Source organism: Lithobates pipiens, unplaced genomic scaffold, assembly GCF_037356315.1.
Source record: "Lithobates pipiens isolate NorthernLeopardFrog02 unplaced genomic scaffold, aLitPip1_a1.2 Scaffold_10, whole genome shotgun sequence".
In the NCBI taxonomy this organism is placed as follows: Eukaryota; Metazoa; Chordata; class Amphibia; order Anura; family Ranidae; genus Lithobates; species Lithobates pipiens.
The window spans coordinates 21,108,044-21,134,429 of record NW_027507686.1 but is presented as its reverse complement, the minus strand read 5'-3'; the positions used below and the strand labels follow the sequence as shown (position 1 = coordinate 21,134,429).

Below are 26,386 nucleotides of genomic sequence, written 5' to 3'. Positions count from 1 at the left end.
GGTGGCTGTCATCACCAAAATAAAAGGGGGAATTCATCAAAATTGCAGCAACTCTGCCTGGCAACCAATCCTTCCTCACCCACATCCCCAACTATCATATCTCTTTACCTCTTCTTCTGCATCATCCCTCATGGTTCTTCTTCTGGATCTGTTGCCTCACCCACATCCCCAACTATCATTTCCCTTCACCTTCCATGAACCAAGATCCTTCACATGGAGCTCCTTCCTCACCCACATCCCCAACTATCATTTCCCTTCACCTTCCATGAACCAAGATCCTTCACATGGAGCTCCTTCCTCACCCACATCCCCAACTATCATTTCCCTTCACCTTCCATGAACCAAGATCCTTCACATGGAGCTCCTTCCTCACCCACATCCCCAACTATCATTTCCCTTCACCTTGCATGAACCAAGATCCTTCACATGGAGCTCCTTCCTCACCCACATCCCCAACTATCATTTCCCTTCACCTTCCATGAACCAAGATCCTTCACATGGAGCTCCTTCCTCACCCACATCCCCAACTATCATTTCCCTTCACCTTGCATGAACCAAGATCCTTCACATGGAGCTCCTTCCTCACCCACATCCCCAACTATCATTTCCCTTCACCTTCCATGAACCAAGATCCTTCACATGGAGCTCCTTCCTCACCCACATCCCCAACTATCATTTCCCTTCACCTTGCATGAACCAAGATCCTTCACATGGAGCTCCTTCCTCACCCACATCCCCAACTATCATTTCCCTTCACCTTCCATGAACCAAGATCCTTCACATGGAGCTCCTTCCTCACCCACATCCCCAACTATCATTTCCCTTCACCTTCCATGAACCAAGATCCTTCACATGGAGCTCCTTCCTCATCCACATCCCCAACTATCATTTCCCTTCACCTTCCATGAACCAAGATCCTTCACATGGAGCTCCTTCCTCACCCACATCCCCAACTATCATTTCCCTTCACCTTGCATGAACCAAGATCCTTCACATGGAGCTCCTTCCTCACCCACATCCCCATCTATCATTTCCCTTCACCTTGCATGAACCAAGATCCTTCACATGGAGCTCCTTCCTCACCCACATCCCCAACTATCATTTCCCTTCACCTTGCATGAACCAAGATCCTTCACATGGAGCTCCTTCCTCACCCACATCCCCAACTATCATTTCCCTTCACCTCGCATGAACCAAGATCCTTCACATGGAGCTCCTTCCTCACCCACATCCCCAACTATCATTTCCCTTCACCTCGCATGAACCAAGATCCTTCACATGGAGCTCCTTCCTCACCCACATCCCCAACTATCATTTCCCTTCACCTTCCATGAAACATCATCCTTCATGGTCCTTCACCTGAAGCTTCTTCATCCACAAACTCAACCTATTATCTCTCTTCACCTTCCATAAACTATAACCCCTCATGGTCCTTCATTTGGAGCTCCTTCCTGACCCACATCCCCACCTATCACCTGCCTTCTCTATACATGAATCTTAACCCCTCATGGTCCTTCACCAGGAGAACCTTCTTCACCCACATCCCCACCTATCATGTCTTTTCACCTTTAATTAAAGTGGTGGTCCACCAGGAATGGGGGCACCTCTCCTGAGGCCTATAAAAGTGGTCCTTCCCTAATCTCAAGATGGATGCCGTCCCTCCATCTCTCTCTCCCTCTCTGAGGACAGGGACCCCCTTCCCCCCCTCTGAGGACAGGGACCCTCTTCCCTCCTTCTGATGACAGGGACCCCCCTGAGGACAGGGACCCCCTCCCCCAAGACAGAGACCCCCTTCTCCCCCCCGAGGACGGGGAAACCTTCTCCCCCCTGGGGACAGGAACCCCCTTCTCTCTTGGGGACAGGAACCCCCTTCTCTCTTGGGGACAGGAACCCCCTTCTCCCCTGGGGACAGGAACCCCCTTATCTCTTGGGGTCAGGAACCCCCTTCTCCCCTGGGGACAGGAACCCCCTTATCTCTTGGGGACAGGAAACCCCTCCTCTCCAGGGGGGAGAAGGGGGTCCGTTTGATGGGCACATTGTGGCTGCGTTTGATGGACACAGTGTGATTGCGTTTGATGGGCACAGTGAGGCATTTGGTGGGCGCAGTGAGGCGTTTGATGGGCACAGTGAGGCATTTGGTGGGCGCAGTGAGGCGTTTGATGGGTGCAGTGAGGCATTTGACGGGCGCAGTGAGGCGTTTGCTGGGCACAGTGAGGCATTTGCTGGGCACAGTGAGGCGGCGTTTGCTGGGCACAGTGAGGCAGTGTTTTCTGGGCGCAGTGAGGCGTTTTCTGGGCACAATGAGGCGTTTGCTGGGCACATTGAGGCGGCGTTTGCTAGGCACAGTAATGTGGCATTTTCTGGGCGCAGTGAGGTGTTTTCTGGGCACAATGAGGCAGCGTTTTCTGGGCGCACTGAGGTGTTTGCTGGGCACAGAGAGGTGGCGTTTGCTGGGCACAGTAAGGTGTTTGCTGGGCAAGGTGAGGTGTTTGCTGGGCACAGTGAGGCATTTGATGGGCGCAGTGAGGCGTTTGCTGGGCGCAGTGAGGTGTTTGCTGGGCGCAGTGAGGGGTTTGCTGGGCGCAGTGAGGCGTTTGCTGGGCGCAGTGAGGCGGTGTTTGCTGGGCACAGTGAGGTGGTGTTTGCTGGGCGCAGTGAGGCGTTTGCTGGGCGCAGTGAGGTGGTGTTTGCTGGGCACAGTGAGGTGGTGTTTGCTGGGCACAGTGAGGTGGTGTTTGCTGGGCGCAGTGAGGCATTTGCTGGGCGCAGTGAGGCGTTTGTTGAGCACAGTGAGGTGATGTTTGCTGGGCAGTTTGACGGGTGCATTGAGGCGTTTGCTGGGCACAGTGAGGTGGTGTTTGCTGGGCACAGTGAGGCGTTTGCTGAGCACAGTGAGGCGGCGTTTGCTGGGCACAGTTTGACAGGCGCATTGAGGCGTTTGCTGGGCACAGTGGCAGCGTATTTATTGGCAGAACAATATACTGTACTTCAACTCAGTGATATGCACCTATGCGCATCTCCCCCTCCCACAAACTCTCCGCCTCCGCCCGCCCCCTCGAGTCCATAATTTTTTTGGCACCTGGACATACACAAGATTCGCGCATGCGCGATAGCGGCGTGCCAGTGGGGTGGGCGGGGCTGTCTCTGAAGTTAAACCATCTCTCCGCCTCCGCCCGCCCGAGAGCATAATATTTCTTGGCCGCGGCTAGCTACCGCGCATGCGCGATTAAGGGACGTGAAATCGCGCATGCGCAGTAAAGCCCCGCCGTCAGCTGTTTGAGTGACGGGGTTTGGTTTCTGCATGAGTCTCTCAATTTTTTTTTTACTACACCGGCCCAGCCAATGCCTACGCTGAAAGCAGTAAACAATGGGCGTGCCCTCCTCGGGGTGGGAGGCTGGGTGTGACGTACGGATGCGCGCTCCCGAGGCTCTCTTCTGCTGACTGTGAACGTGTAAGGAAAGCGGGGAGAGGCGGGAGCGAGCCGCGGCTGCTGGCGGTGGTGGGGAGGGGGGGCGCGCACAGCGGGAAGGAGCATGTCTGTGGCCAGAGCCAAGAAAGTGAAGATGGCCACCAAGTCCTGTCCGCAGTGCGACCAACAGGTGAGGAGGTGGGGGGTATAGAGAGATCAGCGGGGGGGGGGCACTGATCTGACAGGTATGGCAACAATCACAGCGTGGGGGGGACTACAAGGCTCAGCCAGGGGGAGGGGGTGCTGGGAGTTGTAGTCCTTCTACAGCTGGAAGAACCCAGGTGAACCAATAGAAATACAGCTCTGAGTGGGGGGAGGGGATATGTATGTGTCCTCTATATAGTGTGTGTATATATATGTATGTATGTGTGTGTATATATGTATATATATATATATATATATATATATATTAAAAAAAAAAAATTCCGCTATATTGTTTTATTATTGGACATAGATAGTATTACAGATGTGGAGGGAGAGGGAACTGTGTGTATACACTATTTTAATAATAATGATAATAAAAAAAAAAATCTAAAATGTGTATATCTATCGCTATGTGTTATACATTTTTTTTTTATATATATATATAACTGCAGAATCAGAGCTGTATTATATATTTAAGGAGTCCGATTATATATTACGCTTGTGAGTAGGGATCGCTGTGTCTTTTGTGTATGTATGTATGTGTGTATATGTGTGTGTGTGTGTATATATATATATATATATATATATATATATATATATATATATATACATACAAATGTATTTTTATTAAAAAAATAAATGAGTACTGGGTAGAAAATATATAGTCTACCAAAAAAAATAAAAATATATATATATATATATATTACACACACACACACACACACACACACACACACGCTGCTCAATAAATGTCTATAACAGTGATGGCGAACCTTGGCACTCCAGATGTTTTGGAACTACATTTCCCATGATGCTCAACAGCACTGTAGAGTGGATGAGCATAATGGGAAATGTAGTTCCAAAACATCTGGGGTGCCAAGGTTCACCATCACTGGTCTATAATATAGTTCTGAGTGGGCATTAGTGTGTCTTTTATGAACCACTCACCTACTGGGCACTTTCACCACCTTCCTGCCCAGGCCAGTTTTCAGCCTTCAGTCATGCAACAGTGGTATATATGTGAATTTGTTATATATATTTTTTTGTCCCTGGCCTTACAGTTAAAAAAAGTTTGTTTTAGGCCGGGTTCACACTGCTGCGGGGGGGGAGATCCGGATGTGATTTGCACCGCACTGCAGTGCAAATCACATCCGATCTCCGTAGCGATGCGAGTACAGCCATACAGATAGTATGGCTGAATTCGCATCGCACCCGCCGCAAACTCGCACGGGACCCTTTTTTTGGTCCGCAGCAGAATCGGATCGCATGGGTGTTCACACCATGCGATCCGATTCCTGTGCGAGTCGGCAGATCGCACTGCGATATGCGGACGGATCTGGGGGTGTCATTAACATATCATTGACACTCCCAGCCGTCCGCATAGGGCAGTGTGAACTGCCGGTGGGAGGTATGCGATGCGGGGAAAACGCCGCGGATTCGCGGCGTTCCCGCATCGCTATAGTGTGAACCCAGCCTAAAGTGGAAATGAGCAATAAGCGATTATTGATCGGTTTGTGCAAAAGTTATAGCGTCTACAAAATAGGGGATAGTTTTATGGCATTTTTATTAACATATTTTTTTTTTTTTTTTACTAGTATTGTTGGTGATCAGCGATTTTATTTATTTACATTTTTTTTAGTTTTTATCGTGACAGCGACTCTTCGCGCTATTTTGGGACCATTCATTCACATTTATACAGCGATCAATTTGATTAAAAATGCACTGATTGCTGTGTAAATGTGACTGGTAGTAAAGGGGTTAACCCGGAGGGGGCACTGCAGGGGTTAAGTGTGTCCTGGGGAGTGATTCTAACTGTGGTGGGAGGGGCTTGTAAAGGCAGAAGGGTTTTTCTTTTTTTTATCCTAATGCATTCTATGCGTTAAGATAAACGACCTTCTGTGTGTAGCACTCCCCTCCCCAAATTACTTACCTGAGCCCCATCTCTCTCCAGCGAGGTCTACAAGGCCATCTGTTACTCTCCTGCTGATTGGCTAGGACACAGCAGCGGCACCATTGGCTCCCGCGGCTGTCACTCAGTCAGCTAGTCAATCAGAGGAGATGGGGCGGGGCCAGGTCGGGGCTCCATGTCTGAATGGACACAGTGAGCTGTGACGCGGCTCGGTAACCCCCCCCCTCCTCGTTGGTGCGAGCCGTACATACCGCTCATGCGTGAGAATGGAGCGGTGCATGCTGGTTGCTCAGCTGCAACGTAACACAGAAAAAAGTGCTTGTGGGCGTCACATGCCCACAAGCAATAGGGAACATGCCAGGGATAGAAGAATCAAATAAATCTTATGATCAAAGTCGGCAGTAGATCAGCAATCGATCCCTAAACTGCGAGTCATATAATAGTGTTTAAAACAATATATTCGTCCAAAAAAAAAAAATTGCTGTAGTTGGAACTCCGTTTTAAGTTACACTCTGCAGAGCTCAGTGAAGAGAGCTCTGACAGCTGATTGGAGGGAAGGGACACACCCCTTCACACAGGAACAGAGCTAAGGCTGTGAATCACAGGCTGTGTGCTGGAGCTCCCTCCTGCTCTGTCACCATTTTTCTCTTGGTGTCAGGAAAGCTTGTCAGAAGTAACTCAAAGCAGAGTCAGGAGGGAGCAGACAGAAATGATACTTGGTGCTCTGGATTGTAGTACACACTATGGAGGGATAAGCTTTGTTTCGTATTTCTTGTCTGAGCTTTACAACCACTTGCAGAAGAGACAAAGCATGCCTCTTAAATGCCTCTGTGTTAAAAAAAAAAAAATCCCGCCTGTTTGCCCCTTTTTTTTTTTTTTATAACATAAAGTTCCACTTTAATATTCCTTTAAAGAGGAAGTAAAGCCTGTCCAAAAAAGAAAAAAAAACACTCTGCAGGACAAAGGCATAATGAGCTAGTATGTATAGCATACTAGCTCATTATGAATTACTTACCTGAGAGCGAAGCCCCCGATGCGACCCTCGTCCCCCTCCTCCGTCGCCACCATATCTCCCGGAGTGACTTCCGGGTATTGCTGCTCCAGTGCTGTGACTGGCTGGAGCAGCGATGACATCACTCCGGCGCATTCGCGCTGGTGCCGGCGTGATCTCCTTCACTAGCGGCGCGCTCATCGGTGCCCGTTTTTTAGGAAAATATTTCCTTTAACCGTGTACGTTTTTAGGAGATATTTCTTGCACCTACAGGTAAGTCTTAATCTAGGCTTACCTGTAGGTTAAAGTGGTCTGTGAGGGTTTACAACCGCTTTAAATGGACCCATGGGGGTAAGCGGTGCTTGCTGTGGACATGAAGGGGTTAAAAGCAGGAAGGGGCGCAACTAATAGGAAAGGTATAAAGGGCGATTTGTGTTACATGAAGAGTCTATTGTTGATGGCGGCTCAAGGAGGAAATGGATTGCATTTGAAGTTATGTGCTTGTTGCAACACAGAGATGAAGGGGAGAGGTGAAGTGTTTCTGCCCCTGGGGGGGGGCTTTGAAGATCCCATTCCTTGTATATCACTCTGGTTATCAACACATAGAGGGGAAGGTGGAGGAAAAGCCAAAATGCAGATTGTGCTCATTGTGTAAAGCCTGTGCAAATCGCTGTATGGCAGACACTTTAAGGGGTATGGGGGGGAGCGTGACGTAGGAGTTGATGCACTTGCCCCCGGTGGCTGCCATGTCCGCTGGGCACCACCCGCGATCGCTCCTCAGAGAGACAGAACGGAGGTCTGTCAATGTAAACAGACAGATCTCCGTTCTGTCAGAGAAGTAGAGAGTGATCGTCTGTTCTTAGTAATCGGGAACAGCGATCTCCCTGTCAGTCCACCGCCCCCCCCCCTCCCCCACAATTAGAACACACACTGAGGGAACACATTTAACCCCTTGATCGCCCCCCTCTAGTGTTATCCCCTTCCCTGCCAATGACATTTATACAGTAATCAGTGGCTTTTGTTCGCTCTGATCACTGTATAGATGTCAGTGGTCCCAAAAAAAGTGTTCAATCTGTCCCCCGCAGACCCGCAAAAAAAAAAATGGCAGATCGCCGCTCTTACCAGTAAAAATAAATAAAAATAATTAAAAAATAATAAAAATGCCATAAACCTATCCTCCATTTTGACATAACTTTTGCCCAAACCAATCAATATACGTGTGTGTATATAATGTATTTATAATTTTTTTATTTTTTTATTTTCACCAAAAATATGTAGAAGAATACATATCGGCCTAAACTGATAAAGACATTTTTATACTTAGTTTTTTTTTTTTTTTTTTGGATGTTTATTTTAGGCAGAAGGTACAAAATATTGTGTTTTTTAAAAATTGTCGCTCCTTCCTTTTTTTTTTTTTCTTTATAGCGCAAAAAATAAACATAAATAACAGCAGAGGTGATCAAACACCACCAAAAGAAAGCTCTATTTGTGAGGAAAAAAAAGACATCAATTTTGTTTGGGTACATTGTCGCACGACCGCGCAATTGTCAGTTAAAGCGCTCCAAAAACCGCAGAGGTCATAAAATACCACCAAAAGAAAGCTCTATTTGTGGGGGGGGGGATAAAAGGACGTCAGTTTTGTTTGGGAGCAACGTCGCACGACTGCACAATAATCAGTTAAAGAGACGCAGTGCCAAATCGCAAAAAGTGCTCTGGTCAGGAAGGGGGTAAAATCTCCTGGGGCTGAAGTGGTTAAAGTGGCTAGTTAAACCCAAAAGTGTTTTTTTTTTTTTTTTTTTTTTTTTTTTTTTAACCACTACTATTCCTTTTATTCATTTTTTTTTTTTTTTTTTTTTTTATTTTTTTTCTGGCTTTTGAAATTTACAAATGCGTCAATTTAGAAATTGGATGAAAGGTTTAGCACTGAGAGACACTTTTTTTTTTATTTTTTTATTTTTTTTTAAGATATAAAAAGTGCATTTTATATAATAATACATAGATCATACCGGAAACAGTAACTTTGTTCCAAGTCGGGGACAGTCCCTGAATGAATGAATGAATGAAATACTTATATAGCGCACAATGCGAACTGAATCGCCTCTAGGCGCTGAATCAGGGACACCTGATCTATGCACATGGGAGATACAGAACACTTTATGCATATCACAATGCACATTGTAGGGCTTGGCTCCACCAGGAGAACACTTCATACACAACGCACAGGGGAGGCACTGACTCCACCAGAACACATTGGGCACAACACTACCCTTGACCCTGTTTTGGGTATGGGACAGGAAGTGAAGGGATGGGACAGGAAGTGAAGGGAAATCTCCCCAGCAGTTGAAATCCTCTTTATCCAAAAATGAAAAAAACTAATTGCCCTTTGCACTAGGGCACATGGGAACACGTGTAAAATGCACACACATGCGTTAACTTGGACCAAGCCTGACACATAACACAAATAGTACCGTACATAATAACTATACAGAAGTTCAGATTATAGATGACTGGAATGGGCAGGATCAACTGTGTAAGCAGTGTGGTCGTTACAAGATAAGGTTTTCAGGAAGTTTCATAAAATTTTATATTGTAAAATGTTTAATGAGTACATGTGAGATTCTGTTCAAGGATGATATGACAGTAAAGAGTTTAACCATTTCGTTTGCTCTTCTTCTTTTTTTTATTGTCTTTTTTTTTTTTTTTTGTCTTTTTTTTTTTCTTTCTTTTTTTTTTCTTTGCACACAATTTTAAAAAATGATTTTGGGCCTGAAGATTACACAACCCCCCCCCCCCCCTTCCAAACATATATTTTCTGAAAGCAGACACCCTAGAGCAGGGATGTGCAATTAGCGGACCTCCAGCTGTTGCAAAACTACAAGTCCCATCATGCCTCTGCCTCTGGGTGTCCTGGTTGTGGCTTTCAGAGTCTTGCAATGCCTCATGGGACTTGTAGTTCTGCAACAGCTGGAGGTCCGCTAATTGCATATCCCTGCGCTAGAGAATAAAATAGTGGTAGTTTGAATTTTTGTGTCACACGTTATTAATGCAAATTTCAGTAAAAACAAATTAAAAAATCAAAAATCAAAAAGAAAAAAAACAAACAAACAAAACTACCCACATTTTTGGTTAAATATAAAAGGGGAGGTAGCATCGAATAGATAGCCAACATGCCAAACCTTAAAGTATAACTAAAGGCAAAACCTGAAAACATAATTTATTTTTTATTTTTATTTTTTTAATAGATTGCAGAGGGATTAGAACCCCCGTTAGGGAGATTTTCCCTCTCTGTTTGTCTTGTTTACTGTTATCATTGAAAGCGAAAAATAAAATAAAATTCCAAAATGTGGGTTGTCCCCAGAAAAGTAATAGAGGGGAAATCTTCCAACAGGGACCACTAATTCTGGTGTTTTGGGGGTCCCTAAGGAATTCCCTTAATTTGCAGAGATTTCCTCTCATTTCCTGTTTGCAATGGGACACAGATGGCGAAAAAAAAAAAAATCTGACGGGGTTAAAACCTTTCCTTTTCTATGAAAAACAAAAAAAGTTTTGCCTATAGTTCTACTTTAACCACTTGCTGACTAGCCGCCGTCATTATACGGCGGCAGGTCTGCTCCTTCCCGCGAATTGCCGTAGCTTTACTTCAGCTCCTTTTTTAAAATCCATAGCAGGCGCCTGCTGCACGACGGGGGACCCGATGCACATGGCCAGCGGGCCGCGATGTCCGCCACCCTGCTTGCGATTGCGGGAAATAGAGCCAGGACGGGGATCTGTCGATGTAAACGCACAGATCCCCATTCCTCACAGGGGAGGAGAGAGTTGTGTTTCTAGTGATCAGAAACAGTGATTCCTCTCCTCTCCGCCAGTCAGCCCCCTCCCCCTACAGTTAGAAACACCTCCCTAGGGAACACATTTAACCCCTTGATCGCCCCCTAGCGATCGCTGTATAAATGTCAATGGTCCCCAAAAAAAAAAGTGTCTGATCTGTCTGCCGCAATGTTGCAGTCCCACTATAAAACGCAGATTGCTGCCATTACTAGTAAAAAGAAATAATAAAAATGCCGTAAATCTATCCCCTATTTTGTAGACGCAATAACTTTTGCACAAACCAATCAATATTCGCTTATTGCTTTTTATTTTTTTTTTTTTTACCAAAAATATGTAGAATACTACATATTGGCCTAAACTGATGAAGAATAATTTATTAATTTTTTGGGATATTTATTATATCAAAAAGTATTTAAATGTGTGTTTTTTTTTTTTGTTTTTTTTAAGCGCAAAAAATAAAAACTGCAGTGGTGATCAAATACCAGCCAATGAAAGCTTTATTTGTGCGGAGAAAAAGGACGTCAATTTTGTTTTGGTGCAACGTCGTGCGACCGCTCAATTGTCAGTTAAAGTGACGCAGTGCTGAATCGCAAAAAAAATGGCGGTGATGGTCCTCACACGGGTCGAATCAGATCCCCATAAAACAATAAGGCTCACATAGTGTAAAAGCTTCCACATTTATTTCATATAGCAAAAGACAAATGGACACCTACATTTATGTAGAATAAAGCATAAAAAAAATCATGCCGGCCGACTTTGAATAAGCCTGTAGCTTCCAGGACTAGGCGTATAAAGGTCACATCAGTGCGTCGCTCCTCTTTCCTACGCGTTTCGTCACTCGCAGGATGTCGTCAGGGGGCACATGCCTGATTCGACCTGTGTGAGGACCATCACTGCTGTTGCTAAGGGGTTCAGTGCACAGCACAGAGATCCCGAGCTGGGATAATGGCCATCTCCCCTATAATTAGCGACCATTGCGATCTAGTGAGCGGCAGTGTTTGCTGTGGTGAAGGCATCTCCCGTCTTTTCACGTGTCTTTGGGGTGTCTAGTTGTGTCACCGTAGAAGAGTATATATACTCTATTCGTATTCTTCTGACCTTCTACTGAGCTGGTGGTCTCCGCTGAGCAGATCCGCCTCGTGTGAATGAGGCCTAAAGGCTCCGCTCACACTTCTACGGCTCCAAAGTTGCTCTGACTTTGCATGGGTGCAACTTGGAAAAGACTTTGTCTTAGACCAGTGATAATGGAAAGACTGTTGGACAACGGTTACATTGTGTAACATTCAGGTACGACTTCCATACAACTTCTGAGGGTTAACATTGCAGCCTATGGCCTTCAAGTTGCATGAAAGTCGGACCAAAGTAGTGCATGAATTACTTTAAAGTTGCTGCAACTTTAATTTGCACCTATATGAATGGTTATCGTTTGGTAAACATGGGGAATGTCGTGTTGCACAAGTGTGAATGGAGCCTAAATGCCCCTCCATGTTAGCCTGTGTGCCCATGCAGGCATTTAGAGGCAACAAACCCCCCCCCCCCCCCCCCCCCGAGTACTCAAAATAAAATCTCTGGCTGCAATACTCTCCTCCCCTGTCTCCAATAATCACATCCTGCATTATTCCCTGCTGTACCTTTTCTCTGCCACAAGATGTCCTCAGTTGCTGGGAGTTATTCAACCTGAGAAGGTGGTGACATCTACTGGCAGGAGTACAATACTGCAAGGGACAGCGCTAGAAAGGAGGTGAAACAAATAGTAACAAATAGTGTAGCACTGAATGTGTGGAAAAATGACAATATACCGCACATAAATAAATTATGCGGTTACAAAAAAAAATCAAAATGTAAATATACTGAAAATACAACATCAAGAGTATGTGAATACTGGAAAGTGTTAACTAAATTGTGAGTCCCAGTGAGAATAGCCCACATGTATTAAATGGTACACAAATATTGTGGTTAATCTTCCCCACGAGGGAATCGGGATGCACAGATCAGGTAAAACCAGGGATAACGGCTTGTCTGAAGTAGTTTCAAAGAATGGATAAAATACTCTTACCAGAGAGGGTGGACTCATCTGTCATACGACGGTTGAGTCAACAGCGCTTGGGGTCCGAACATGGAACCAATGATGAATTGATAGTAGTCCAAATGGATGGCTCAGTGGGCTCCAGTTTGGAAGGACTTCAGATGTTGTAAGGCTGTGATGAGCGTCTCTCGAAGCGTCTCTCAAAGTGTCAGGATCAGATTAGTCGCATTTGGGGTGCCAGCCCCAAATGCGGGAGATGGTCCGCAAAAAAAAGGGGAAAGGAAAAAGAGGCTCCAAATGGTGCAGGTCAGATGGTAACCATTAGGTTTTATTTTAAAAAAAGTCATAAAAATTAACAAAATTATGACATGTGATCACGAAAAATATATATTTAAAAGGAAGAAAAAAGCAATGTGGGGTGCCAAATGCAATCCCGACGCGTTTCGACAACATATGTCTTCAACAGGGGTATATATATATATATATATAATTTACTTTTTTTATTTCCCAATGTTTTTGGGGTCAGGTTTAATACTTTTTTTTGTGGCGGGCTAGCACTAGTTTTTCCTTTGTGTGTATGGAAGGGTCAAAATTTACAGAGATGGAGTACACTTATAGGTAATGGTGTTACTGCTTGCTGCAGGGAGTTGGAGAATGTGATTGTGTTCTTTTTTTATAATGGAAGAGCTGACAGTTTATGACTGTGTTGCTGTAAATATGACTTGAAAATTGAGAAATATGGCATTCTGCTGTCAGAGCGCTCAGCAATCCAGACACTGCCTGTTACATCGCCATCTGAGACCTGTAATTTTATTCTAGAAGGCTCAGAAAACATTTATAATTTTCACACACAAAAAAATATTTATGTTCTATATATTTTATATGTGTGTATTTATAAACTTTTTTTTTTTTCAATTATAATATACACCTTGTACACACTGTATAAAAATAACCGTATAATCTAGAACCTAACATTTTTTTTTTCAAAAATAATATATCAAATAAAATATCTTCTTAGAATTAATTTTATTTGACATATTGTTTTTTATATTATTTTTTTATGTTCTATATTTTATTTGACAGTGTATACACAGAAAGCTGTATATTTTTAATGTATAAAAGTTTATAGATTTTGTGATTTAAAAATAATTCTATATTTCTAAAACTTAATATAATATGTGTGTGTGTTTACTTTTTAAAAATATAATATAGACTGTTAAATATATTTATTATAATAAAAATTTGTGGTGCACTGAAATGAAAATTCAGGATGCACTTAGCCGAAAGCCAAAATGGACAGTTTAAAAAAAAAAAAAAAAAAAGTTTTATTCATTCATACATATTAATTAAAAAGGTTGTGTGTGTGTATATGTATATGTATATGTATGTATATATATATATATAATATATATATTTATATATATATATTATTGTATTTATACTCAACCTTTTTAATATCGTGAATTTAAATTAATATAAATTTATTCTCTGCCACTAATGGCACCTTTTCGGCCGATGGACTGCTTTTACACTGAGCAGTTTTTCAAGAATTTTGCGTTTTTTATAAAAAGCGAGAGAGGAGAAACTCAAGGAAAATGCATTGCTTTAAATTCTGTGTATGTCTTCACACTGGTCCGTTGCACATCCGTTGGGGTGTTCCTGATTTGCTGAATTTTTGGTGCATATTTGGTCCGTTTAAAAAAAAAAAAAAAAAATGCACCCCCCCATTGAAAATGTGACAAAATTGCTTCAAAAATGCACCCGGGTTTTGTTGTTTTTGAGTCACATGACCTATGAAAAACGCACCGTAAAATTGCGGTCGTTTTTCAGCGCCCATTGCACTTTTTTTTTTTTTTATTATTTTGTTAATCAGCAAATGCTGATCAGCCTATTATCGGCAGCTAATTTTCGGCAGGCCATTATGTTGGTGCATTCATTATTATTATTATTATTATTATTATTATGTTTTATAAAAAATAAAATAAAAATATATTTTTTTTGCTAGCCCGCCAAAAAAAAAAAAAAAAAAAAAGTATTAAAGCCTGATCCCAAAAACATTAGGAAATAAAAAAAAAAAAAAAAAAAAAAAAAAAAATATATATATATATATATATATATATATATATATATATATATATATATATATATATATATATATATATATATATATATATATATATATATTTTTTTTTTTTTTTAATTATTTTTAGAAAGTAGTGTGCATTGTACAGTACAAAGAAGAATTAGACATGTTGAAGAGAGAGCCTGGTGATAAACCCAACAATCAGTTAACCATATGTTAGAGTTCTAAATGCACATTGATACTTAGGTACCATATTATTATTATTATTATTATTATTATTATTATCATTATTCTGATATTATTATATATTCTGTGTTCTTCCCTTAAGTTTAGTTTTGTCCTCTCTCTGAATTCTTGGCCCCATGGCAGTGAGTTGCTCCATATTTTCCAGGCTCTGGAATCTATTTTTCCTAGATCGCTCTGCGTTTTTAATCCTCAGTCTGCATTCCAAGAACGGATGTTTGCTGGTCCCTCTGCTGTAATGTTTTTTAGTAGCACAGACTGCTTGCATTTCTTTTTTCCATCAGATTGATTTCATGTTTGCGTATTTAATCTTATTTTAGACCGTTGTGCTGTGTTGGTGGATTCTGATTATGTTGAGAACACTGCTGCATTCATTTATTAAAAGACTGCGCCATCCGCAGAGGGTTCCGGAGTATCGCCGAGCGCGGAGACATTGCAGCTGATAAAATATTCTGCAAATATCATCTATTATTTATCTCCTCGCCTTCAAAGAACAGCTACAGCCTAAACAAAAGCTTTTCTGGGTTGCAGGTTTGGCTGGATCAAAGCTTTTGTGCTTTGTAGAGTGGAGGGAAGGGTTAAAGTGGTTCTAAAGACAAAAGGGGTTTTTATTTTATTATTTTTTTACCTTAATGCTTTCATTGTGAAAAACTGCCCCACTACCAGTGTTAATTTTGGCAGAAAATTTCGATTTAGTTTTAGTCTTTTGACTAAAATGGCATTTTAGTTTTGGTCGTATTTAGTTGTCTGAAATCTAATGGTTTTATTTAAATTGCATAGTAGGTGAGGTTGAAAAAAAGTCCAAGTCCAACCTATGTGTGTGATTATATGTCAGTATTACATTGTATATCCCTGTATGTTGTGGTCGTTCAGGTGTTTAAGAGTTTTTTTGAAACTATCGATGCCCCCCGCTGAGACCACCACCTGTGGAAGGGAATTCCACATTCTTACCGCTCTTACAGTAAAGAACCCTCTACGCAGTTTAAGGTTAAACCGCTTCTCTTCTCATTTTAGTGGATGGCCGTGTGTCTCTTTACATTTTTTTGGCGCGCAAGAGTTTAATCTTTATTGTGGGGTCACCAGTACGGTATTTGTACATTGAAATCATATCCCCTCTCAAGCGTCTCTTCTCCAGAGAGAATAAGTTCAATGCTTGTAGTATTTCCCCATAGCAGAGGTCCCCCAGACCCTTTAGTAGCTTTGTTGCCCTTCTTTGTACTCGCTTTATTTCCAGTACCCCCTTCCTGAAGACTGGTGCCCAGAACTGGACGGCATACTCCAGGTGCGGCTGGACCAGAGTCTTGTAGAGCAGGAGAATTATCGTTTTATCTCTGGTGTTGATCCCCTTTTTAATGCCAATATTCTGTTTGCTTAGTTAGCAGCAGCTTGGCATTGCATGCCATTGCTGAGCCTATCGTCTACTAGGACCCCCAGGTCCTTTTCCATCCTAGATCCCCCCCCCCCCCCAGAGGTTCTCCCCCCAGTCTATAGATTGCATTCATATTTTTGTCACCCAAATACATTGTTTTTCATTTTTCTACATTAAACCCCATTTGCCATGTAGTTGCCCGCCTCATTCATTTGTACAGATCTTCTTGCAAGGTTTCCACATCCTGCGGAGAAATTATTGCCCTGCTTAGCTTAGTATTGTCTGCAAATACAGAGATTGAGCCGTTTACCCCATCCTCTAGGCTGTTGATGAGTAAATTAAACAGGATTGGTCCCAGCACAGAACCCTGGAGGACGCCACTACCCACCCCTGACCATTCCGAGTACTCCCCATTTATCACCACCCTCTGAACTCGCCCATGAAGCCAGTTTTCAATCCATGTACTCACCCTATGGTCCATGCCAACGGACCTTATTTTGTACAGTAAACGTTTATGGGGAACTGTGTCAAATGCCTTTGCAAAATCCAGATACACCACGTCTACGGGCCTTCCTTTATCTAGATGGCCATTCGCCTCCTCATAGAAGGTTAATAGATTGTTCTGGTAAGAACAATTCTTCATGAATCCATGCTGATTACTGCTAATGATACCGTTCTCATTACTAAAATCTTGTATATAGCCACTTCTCATCCCCTCCAAGAGCTTGCATGCTATTGATGTTAGGCTAACTGGTCTGTAATTCCCAGGGACGTATCTTGGTCCTTTTTAAAAAAAAATATTGGAGCTACATTGGAGAAAAGCCAATCAGCTGGTACCATTCCAGTCCGTAGACTGTCAGTAAAAATTAGGAACAATGGTCTGGCAATTACTTGACTGAGTTCCTTATGGACCCTAGGGTGCAAGACATCTGGTCCCGGTGATTTATTAATGTTACGTTTTTTCCAGGTCTATTCCTAATTCCATTCTTTGTTAGCCATGAGGGTGCTTCCTGTGATGTGTCATGAGGATATACACTGCCGTTTTTGGTTACTGAATCTCCCCGTTTCCCTTGTGAAAACTGAGGAGAAGAATAATTTCAGTACCTTTTTGTCATCATTCTTTATGGGGCCAATATGATCTGACCTCCCTCTTTTACTATTTTTTTTTTTTTTTTTTTACTCTCCTCTATTTGCCTTTCGTGTTCTATCTTAGCCGCCCTGATTGTACTCTTAAGTTTCTTGTTGAATTCTTTGTAAAGTGGAAATGCTGATGATGTTCCATCAGCCTTGTATTTTTTGAAGGCCTTCTCCTTTTTGCTTTTATATGCATTTTTATGTTGGAGTTAGGCCACCCAGGACTTTTATTCACTCTCTTAAATTTATTTCCCATTGGGATGCACTGGCTAATACATTTATTTAATATTTTCTTAAAACACACCCATTTTTCCTCTGTGTGCTTTGTTCCTAAGATTTTATCCCATTTAATATCTTCTAGCAAGGAGTTTATTTAGGTAAGTTGGCTCTTTTGAAATTCAGTGTCTTTGTATTCCCCTTATGTTTCCTATTTGTGTGATTTATGCTGACACTAATTGACCTGTGATTGCTGTTTCCTAAATTGCTCCGTATTTCCACATCTGTGATCAGTCTGTATTGTTGGAATCAGTAAGTCTAGTAACGCTTTGTTCCTTGTTTGTGCGTCTACCATCTGACCCATGTCATTGTAATGTAAATTGTAATGTATTTTTTCTGTTTTCAATATTTTTATTGAAGTTTCAAGAATGTAATGAATTATTTAGGCATTTCTCTACAATTTCCAAACTCTTTATATACTGCTGGAGTGAAAAATAGAATATGTTATTATTTATGGTTTGAACATGCACTACAGACCAGTGTTAAATTTGAAGTCAAATTTCAATTAAAGTGGTTGTATACCCACATTTTTAACTTTTACCTACAGGAAAGCCTATAATAAGGCTTACCTGTAGGTAAAAAAAATATCTCCTAAACCTGTACGGTTTAGGAGATATTCCCCTCGGTATGCGCCGCTGACTGCAGCGGCGCATGCGCACAAGGGGTTTCTCGCCGTCAAAATCCGGCAGCAGCCGAGCGGCCGGACTGAAATCTCCCGCGCGCATGCGCGGGAGTGACGATATCGCGGCTCCGGCCACTCACAGCGCCGGAGCCGCGATACCCGGAAGAAACGCTGAGGGAGCATGTCGGCTCCCTTGGCGTGGATTGGGCCAGATGTCGGGGCCTCCTTCTAAGGTAAGTATTTCATAATGAGCTAGTATGCGGTGCATACTAGCTCATTATGCCTTTTGCTTTGCAGGTTTAAAAAAAAAAAATGTGCGGGTTTACTACCGCTTTAAGCTTTAGTCCTACTCCTTCTTTTATTTATTTTTTTACTAAAATGCCATTTTAGTTGTATTTTGGTCGTCTCGATTGTTTTAGTTGACTAAAATAGTATTAATTTGGTCATCAAATGTTTTAGTCAATGTAATGAACACTAACCACTACCTGTCCTACCTACCCCCATCCATAAATACTTAAATGGCCCTTGTCACCACTCCAGCCCTGCTTTGCCTCCAACATCACTCCTCTCACTGTCTGGTCTCACAGGAGACACTGAGAGTAGCTGAAGCCATAGGAAGGGGTTGGGGGTGTGGCTTACCAGTGCTGTGTGTTTCTATGGATGCACACAGTTCAGCTTAGGAGTGCATGCACACAGGCGTTGTCTTGGCATTAGGCTTGCTAAGGAGGCATCTGGAGCAGTAAGAATGTGGTGGCATCGGTGCCATTTTTTTTTTTTCAAACTTTTTTTTCAATTTAGACAGAGCAAGGGAGAATTAGAACCCCTGTGTGTGTGTGTGTGTGTGTGTGTGTGTGTGTATATATATATATATATAATTATAAACATACATGGCGGTGGCATTTAAGATTGGACGTACCTGTACGCCAATATGCCTGCCCGTGCCATTCTGCTGACGTACATCGGCGTGCGCTGGTCGGGACGTGGTTAAAAGCAGAGTTTTAAACCTGCTGATCTAACAGGTTTGATAATATGACAGAACACTGCTACTTTGTAAAATGAACATCAAAACAGACTGACGGATTTCTAAATACTGTATTTCATTATATAAACTGTTTACTGTTAAAAATAAGTGTGAAATGCAACTCCGGTGGGTGTAACAAGATGTCCGCTTGTCGCCTTCTCACTGTATCCTTACTGTGGATGAGCACAGGGTGTAGCAAGATGGCGGTGACAAAATGTCGCTTCTGTTACAAAATGTGACGTGTAATCTGATGAAACAAGGGGGTCACCAGAACCATTGTCCCCATTGGAAGGTTTCCCCTCTTCATGTTCTGTTCTGACAACCCAACTTTTGGGATTATATTATACATTAACGCTCAGTGATAATGGTATACCAGACAAATAGAGAGGGGAAATCTCCCTAACAGAGACAAAGACAGCAATAAAATAAAACAAAAAATCAACAATCTTACAGGGGCTCTAATCCCTCTCCCTTCAATGAAAAACAAAAACATAATTGCCTTCAGGTATACTTTTAAAGCCTATTTCTGTGGAAAACAAAAATCCTCGGTGATGGTGGTGTCGGCTCGTTGGGAGTATACAGCTGTCTGAAGTATGTGTTGTGTTTTATGAGCTTTCACAACATAAAACGGCACATGTTCCTCATTGCTGGGAAGTCATAAAACTTCTCTAAAGGTTCACAGAATGTGTGTACAGCTGTATAAGGAAAGTCTGTCCTGCGACCCGCGTAACCAGCATGATATTTCCCGAAAAATAGAGGAACTGAGGGGGGGTGGAAAAAACGGTGAGGGGGGAAAAAACGTATTTGATCCCCTGCTGATTTTGTACGTTTGCCCACTGACAATGAAATGATCAGTCTATCATTTTATTGGTCGGTTTATTTTAACAGTAAAAGACAGAATAACAACAAAAATATCCAGAAAAACGCATTTCGAAAAAGCTATAAATTGATTTGCATTTTAATGAGTGAAATAAGTATTTGATCCCTTCGCAAAACATGACTTAGTATTTGGTGGCAAAACCTTTGTTGGCAATCCACAGAGGTCAGACGTTTCTTGTAGTTGGCCACCAGGTTTGTACACATCTCAGGAGGGATTTTGCCCCACTCCTCTTTGCAGATCCTCTCCGGGTCATTGAGACCCCTTTCACACTGCGGGCGTTTTTCAGGCGCTGCAGCGCTAAAAATAGCGCATGTATAGCGCCTGAAAAAGCGGCTCCATTCACTCCAGTGTGAAAGCCTGAGTGCTTTTACAGTGGAGCGGTGCGCTGGCAGGGCGTCACAAAAAGTCCTGCCAGCAGCTTCTTTGGATCAGTGAACAGCGTTGAACTCGGCGCTCCTCCCCATTGAAATCAATGGGCAAGCGCTGAGATACCGCCGGCAAAAACGCTGCTCTGGCAGTGTTTTGTGGGTGGATTTACACCCTTTTTGGCCGCTAGCGGGGGTTAAAGCCACCCCGCTAGCGGCCGAATAGCGCCACTAAAACGATGGTAAAGCGGTGCTAAAAATAGCGCAGCTTTACCACTAACGCCCTAGGCAGTTCAGTGTGAAAGGGGTCTTAAGGAGAAGTCCAGCCTGAGTTTGGCTGTACTTCTCCTATGGATAACAGCTGTGCCGTTTTTTTTTTGCACTCCTGTGACCCGTTTGCAGCAGAGAGCGGGCTGAAGTCTGCTGCACAGAAGTCAGTCCAGGCACGGCGTCATTGCAACAAAGTCGGGATCCACCAGGTGCCTGGACTGACACTAGGCTCAGCCTCTTAACGAGCCGATGAGAGCCTGAGCCGGACGCCCACAGCCCAGCGCTCAAGTGAGCGAGGAGGGAGCAGAGCAGAGAGCTGTGAATGAACAGAATACAACTCTCTGCTCACCAAGCTCTGAAAATGAGCGATTGGTGGTGTTCGATTGCTCAGCTCTCAGTGCAGAGGGACCGATGCAGCATCCACCTAGGCAAGTGTGAATCTGAAAAAAACCTTTACTACTCTATCATAAAGTGGAAGTAAACCCATTTTTTTTTTTTTAAATTAAGGCTTGCACCTTGTACAGTATAGGTTTGCATGTAATCTGTGCCCAGTCTCGCCACGAAGAGTTAATTCAGCTCTGAGCAGTCCTCTTATCTTTTTTTTTTTTTCAGTAAGAGCCGGTTCACACAGCGGGCGATGCGAGGCGACACGACTCGCCTCGCCTCGCTCTCGCAAGTCGCCCCCGTTCTGTACAATGGAACCGTTCTGACAGGAGCGACTCGAGTCGCTCCGACTCAGAAAAAAGGTTCCTTTACTACTTTTGGGCGACCTCGGGGCGACTTGCATTGACTTCTATACAGAAGTCATTTGCAAGTCGCCGCTGAGGCCGCGGCAGGTCGCGGCGAGGCAAGTCGGAGTCGCCTCGCCTCGCCTGCAGTGTGAACCGGCCCTAAGAAAAACTGACACACAGAAATAAGAGTCGGTTCTTCCTCCTTTCTGTGAGTGAGAGGTGGTTTACATCTCTCATTCAGGAACCTGAGAGAGACATTCAGTGTACTTCCCATCCCCTCCTCCTTTCTTCTCCAGCTCTCCCAGGATTGGCTGCTCCACACCTCAGCATGATTGGGCAAGCTGATGTCATGTGGTGACTTTTCTGGGTTTTGACTGGATGTTAGTGATCATAGCAGAAGTTGTGTAAGAAATACACAAGAGAAAATGCATGTTGACAAGGGAAATGTAGATGTGGGCGGGAAGTCTACTGACATCACGACTCCACCCACCGAGCTTCGGACAACAGACCCGCCCACAGAATCTGCAGTTTTTCGGGTCTCGTAACAGACAGAGGGAAGACATTTGACAGGTAAGGATACATGCAGGAGGCATGTATATCATAGATGACCACTATGGAAGTAGTTTAGAAAGGATGAGAGTGGCTTTACATCCACTTTAAAGTTTTGTGACTGATGTTTGGTAACTTGAACCTTCAGCCCCCACCACATATTTATGGAATTAAGGTCTGGAGACTGCCTAGGTCACTCCAATACCTTTTTAATGTGCTTTTTTTTTTTTTTTGCTGCTTCTTTGTTGTCGTTGCCGTGTGTTTTGGGTCATTGTCATGCTGGAATACTCATCCACGACCCATTTTCAATGCCCTGGCTGAGGGAAGGTGGTTCTCACCCAAGGTTTGATGGTACATGGCCTGGTCCATCATCCCTTTGATGCGGTGAAGCTGTCCTTTCCCCTTAGCAGAAACCTCGCCCCCCCAAAGCCTAATGTTTTCACCTCCATGTTTGACAGTGGGGATGGTGTTCTTGGGGTCATAGGCACCATTCCTCCTCCTCCTCCAAACACAGCGAGTTGAGTTGATGTCAAAGAGCTCGATTTTGGTCTCGTCTGACCACAACACTTTCACCCAGTTCTCCTCTGAATCATTGAGATGTTCATTAGAAAACTTCAGACGGGCCTGTACATGTGCTTTCTTGAGGAGGGGGACCTTGCTGTCGCTGCAGTATTTCAGTCCTTTACAGCGTAGTGTTACCAATTGTTCTCTTGGTGACTATGGTCTCAGCTGCCTTGAGATCATTGACAAGATTCTCCCGTGCAGTTCTGGGCTGATTCCTCACCGTTCTCATGATCGGTGAAACTCCACGAGGTGAGATCTTTCATGGAGCCCCAGACCCAGGGAGATGGACAGTTATTTTGTGTTTCTTCCATTTGCGAATAATCACACCAACTATTGTCACCCTCTCACCAAGGTGCTTGGCGGTGGTCTTGGAGCCCATTCCAGCCTTGTGTAGGTCTACAATCTTGTCCCTGACATCCTTGGACAGCTCGTTGGCCATGGTGGAGAGATTGGAATCTGATTACTTCTGTAGACAGGTGTCTTTTTTTTTTTTTTTTTAATTCAGATAACAAGCTGAGATTAGGAGCACTCCCTTTAAGAGTGCTCCTAATCTCAGCTCATTACCTGTATAGAAGACAACTGGAAGCCAGAAATCTTGCTGATTGATAGTGGATTAAATACTTATTTCACTCATTAAAATGCAAATCAATTTATAACTTTTTTTTTTTTTTTTTAAATGGGTTTTTCTGGATATTTTTGTTGTTCTGGCTCTCACTGTTAAAATAAACCGACCAATAAAATTAGACTGATCATTTCTTTGTCAGTGGGCAAACGTACAAAATCAGCAGGGGATCAAATACTTTTTTTACTCCCAAGCAGTGAATTATGCAGCCTACATCGCTGGAGGAGTTGGGATGAAGCTTGGGGACACTCCATCTGTGGTCCAGTGCCCCTGCCCTGTGCAGAGTGTTGGTTGGTCCTTGGTGTCGGGCAGGTTGGGGAGCTCCAAGGACGTGGGTTCAGTGAACAGGGGAGATCGGTGGGCGAGCAAAGTGCATACACATTACCTGCATCTCTTTCCAGTTAGTGGCTCTGTTCCGGCCCAGATTCCTTGTTTTCATGCAATATTGGATATATACTGTATATAGATAATACAACACATGTCACACAGCATGCATTCCGCTGCATGGGGGAGGGGAGGGGAGCCGAAATGACTGCAGAAAATGCAGGAGTTAGCGATTTTTCTTTTCCTAGAGGCCGAGCCCTGCAGGGATTTTATTTAATCTCCCGCTTAAAGTGCATTTCCACTTTTTTTTTTGCAGCCATCTGAGAAAACCTACTGCAGTACTTGGGTTTCTTACATAGTCCCGTTCACATAGCTTGGCTTGAAAAAACATGAAAAATTAGCTGTTTCTATTTTACCTTTTTTCTGGCGACTTCAAAAATGTATTTTTTTTCCTCCTGCTATGTAACGTTAAAGGGTAACTCCAACTTTCTTGGGGGGGAAAAAAAAATTGGCAAATAGAATACAAAAAAAAGAAATAAAAAAAAAAAAAAGGAAAACATGAGTAACATTGTAATTGAATGTTTTTTTAAAAAAAAATGACCTTTTCAATATGCAGCCGCTGTCATTTTCAATCAAATGCAATATGACAGCCTAGAAACATTCTGTACACAGATGGCATACATAACCAACCCCCCCCCAATGTAATTTCCTGCTTGTGTGATTGGCTCACTGATTTTCCCAGAAGTCTGTACTAAAATACAAGGCAGATTTTGGGCACTCAACAAAAAGGTCATTTTTGGTGAGATGCTCCCAAAGGGAAATCACTTCTGCAGGGATGCAGACTCTGCACCTTTCCTCACTCAAGCCCTGCAGGTGCGGCAGCTGATTAATAATTATAAAGTCACTTCCATTCACATTCACTTTGCACATGGACACAGAAAAAAACCTGGCCTGACAACCCCCCCCTGCTAAGTCAAAGCAGGAAGCATGAGCTTTGCGAATTTAAAGTGGTTGTAAAGGCAGAAGTGTTTTGTTTTTTGTTTTTTTTATATTATAATGCAGTCTATGCATTAGGCTAAACCGTATTCTGTGTGCAGCAGCCCCCCTAACACTTACCCGAGGTCCCTCTAGCTCCAGCGATGTTGCAAGAGTATCTCGGCTGCCTGGGACTCTCCCTCCTCATTGGCTGAAACGGTAGCACAGCGCCATTGACTCCCGCTGCTGTCAAAGTCAGTCAGCCAATGAGGTGACAAAGGGGGATGGGCCTGGGCCATGGCTCTGTGTCTAAATGGAGCTGCACTGAACAGGAGGGAGGGGCCAGGAGCAGGGAAGAGGGACCAGAGAAGAGGAGGATCTGGGCTGCTCTGTGCAAAACCATTACACAGGGCAGGTAAGTATAAACGTGTGTGTGTGTGTGTTTTTTTTTTTTTTTTTTTCTCTCCTCGATTTTAAAATAACTTTCAAGGTGGAGTTCCACCCGTGTTTTAATACTAAAAAAAAAAGAGTCGGCAGCTACAAAATGTGTGGCTGCTGACTTTTAATAAACAGACACTCGCCTGTTCTGCGGTCCAGAGATGTGGCTGCCCGGAGCCTCGCTCCTCTCCCCCTCCTCTCCGCGGCGCCGTCATAGCAACTGTGACAGCTTGCGGCTTCGCGGCCGGGCGCGCACTGTGCATGCGGAAGTCGCGCTGCACTCTATTGGCCATGCAATCATGTGACATGTCCCAGAAGATTTCAGGGAGGGAGGGGCCACCTAAGGAGAGAGGAGGAGTCGCCTAGGCGGCCGAGAAGCGGAAGGAGGAAGTGGGACAGGAAGTTTCTCTGAAAATTAAGGTACCCTTTTTTCACCCACCCCCCCAAAAAATGACATCCAAAGAGTGGCATGCAAGGGGGCGAGGAGTGCTTAAAGCGGAAGTTTCACTTTTGGGTGGAACTCCGCTTTAAGTTTGACTCCTCAGAGGGTGTGCCTGACCTCTGCAAAGAGACCACTGCTTCCACACAGAGAGCAAGGGTCCCACTCTGCAGCATGTTGGCAAAGGACTGGCTTTTCTAACCAGACTGTGGCTGTTTTCTAAAGAAAATTCACTATTTGTTCCGATGCTCCTGGAATGGGGAACAGAAAAGAAAGTCCATTTTGGGTTTTAAATATATAACTGCTGGTGTACCGAGGGTTCTTTAGAGTTGGTTGCAGTTCCACAAATTCAGAAAAAGTATTTTCGTTTTATACAACCATAGGGATGATTGGGATCGGTCTTATGAAATGTGTTTTTGTGTTTCAGGTTCCTGTGGCCTGCAAGTCCTGTCCCTGTGGTTACATATTTATAAGTAGAAAACTTCTACATGCCAGACAGACAGAGCGGATACACCCCACGTCAGGTATTCCTCTCACCCTATTATATATTATTATTATTTAACTCTCCTAATTGTCCCACCTGAGCAAAGGAGATGCACAGAACATTAAAGTGAACCTGAACTTACAAAGTGAAGATTTGATTTGTTATAGCCACTTGCTGACCAGACCTTTCTTTAACATTTGTTTTACAAGTAAAAATCTGTATTTTTGCTAGAAACTTACTAAGAAAATTACCCAAAAAGCAAAAAAAAAAAATTACATTTTGACTTTAAAAAACAAATAATAATAATAATAATGTCTTTAAAGAGGAAGTAAACCCTGATGAGTTTACTTCCTCTTTCATTCCCTGCAAAGGTAAAGCAGACTACTATGCATCGCATAGTAGCCCATTATGTGTCACTTACCTGACACAGGAGCCAGCGAAGTCGCCGCTGTCCCCTGTAGTCCGCCGCATCCATCTTGTTGGTGGGGTCTCGCAGCTCCGCCGCTGTCATTCGGCGAAGCCGCGATGACGTCACTCCCGCGCATGCGCACGGGAGCCGACACACGCGGCATCTCCGTCGCTGAGAATGCCGCGCTCAGTGCGCCTGCGCGCCGCTGTCTACGGCGCATGCA

At 43.5% G+C, this 26,386-nt stretch overlaps 1 protein-coding gene across 2 annotated transcripts in view; it reads left to right on the top strand.

The window, feature by feature from the left end:
- Positions 1-3,301: 3,301 nt before the first annotated feature.
- The window catches only part of CUNH16orf87 (chromosome unknown C16orf87 homolog), a 35,980-nt gene continuing 12,895 nt past the window's right edge, over positions 3,302-26,386 (top strand). Inside the window, exons 1-2 of one of the 2 annotated variants that reach the window (XM_077452462.1) lie at positions 3,302-3,600; positions 25,698-25,794. In XM_077452462.1, coding sequence (XP_077308588.1) covers positions 3,535-3,600; positions 25,698-25,794 — 163 coding nt within the window. In that variant the 5' untranslated portion in view covers positions 3,302-3,534. The remainder of the gene's footprint in view (positions 3,601-25,697; positions 25,795-26,386) is intronic. The other variant, XM_077452473.1, reaches the window with a different exon arrangement.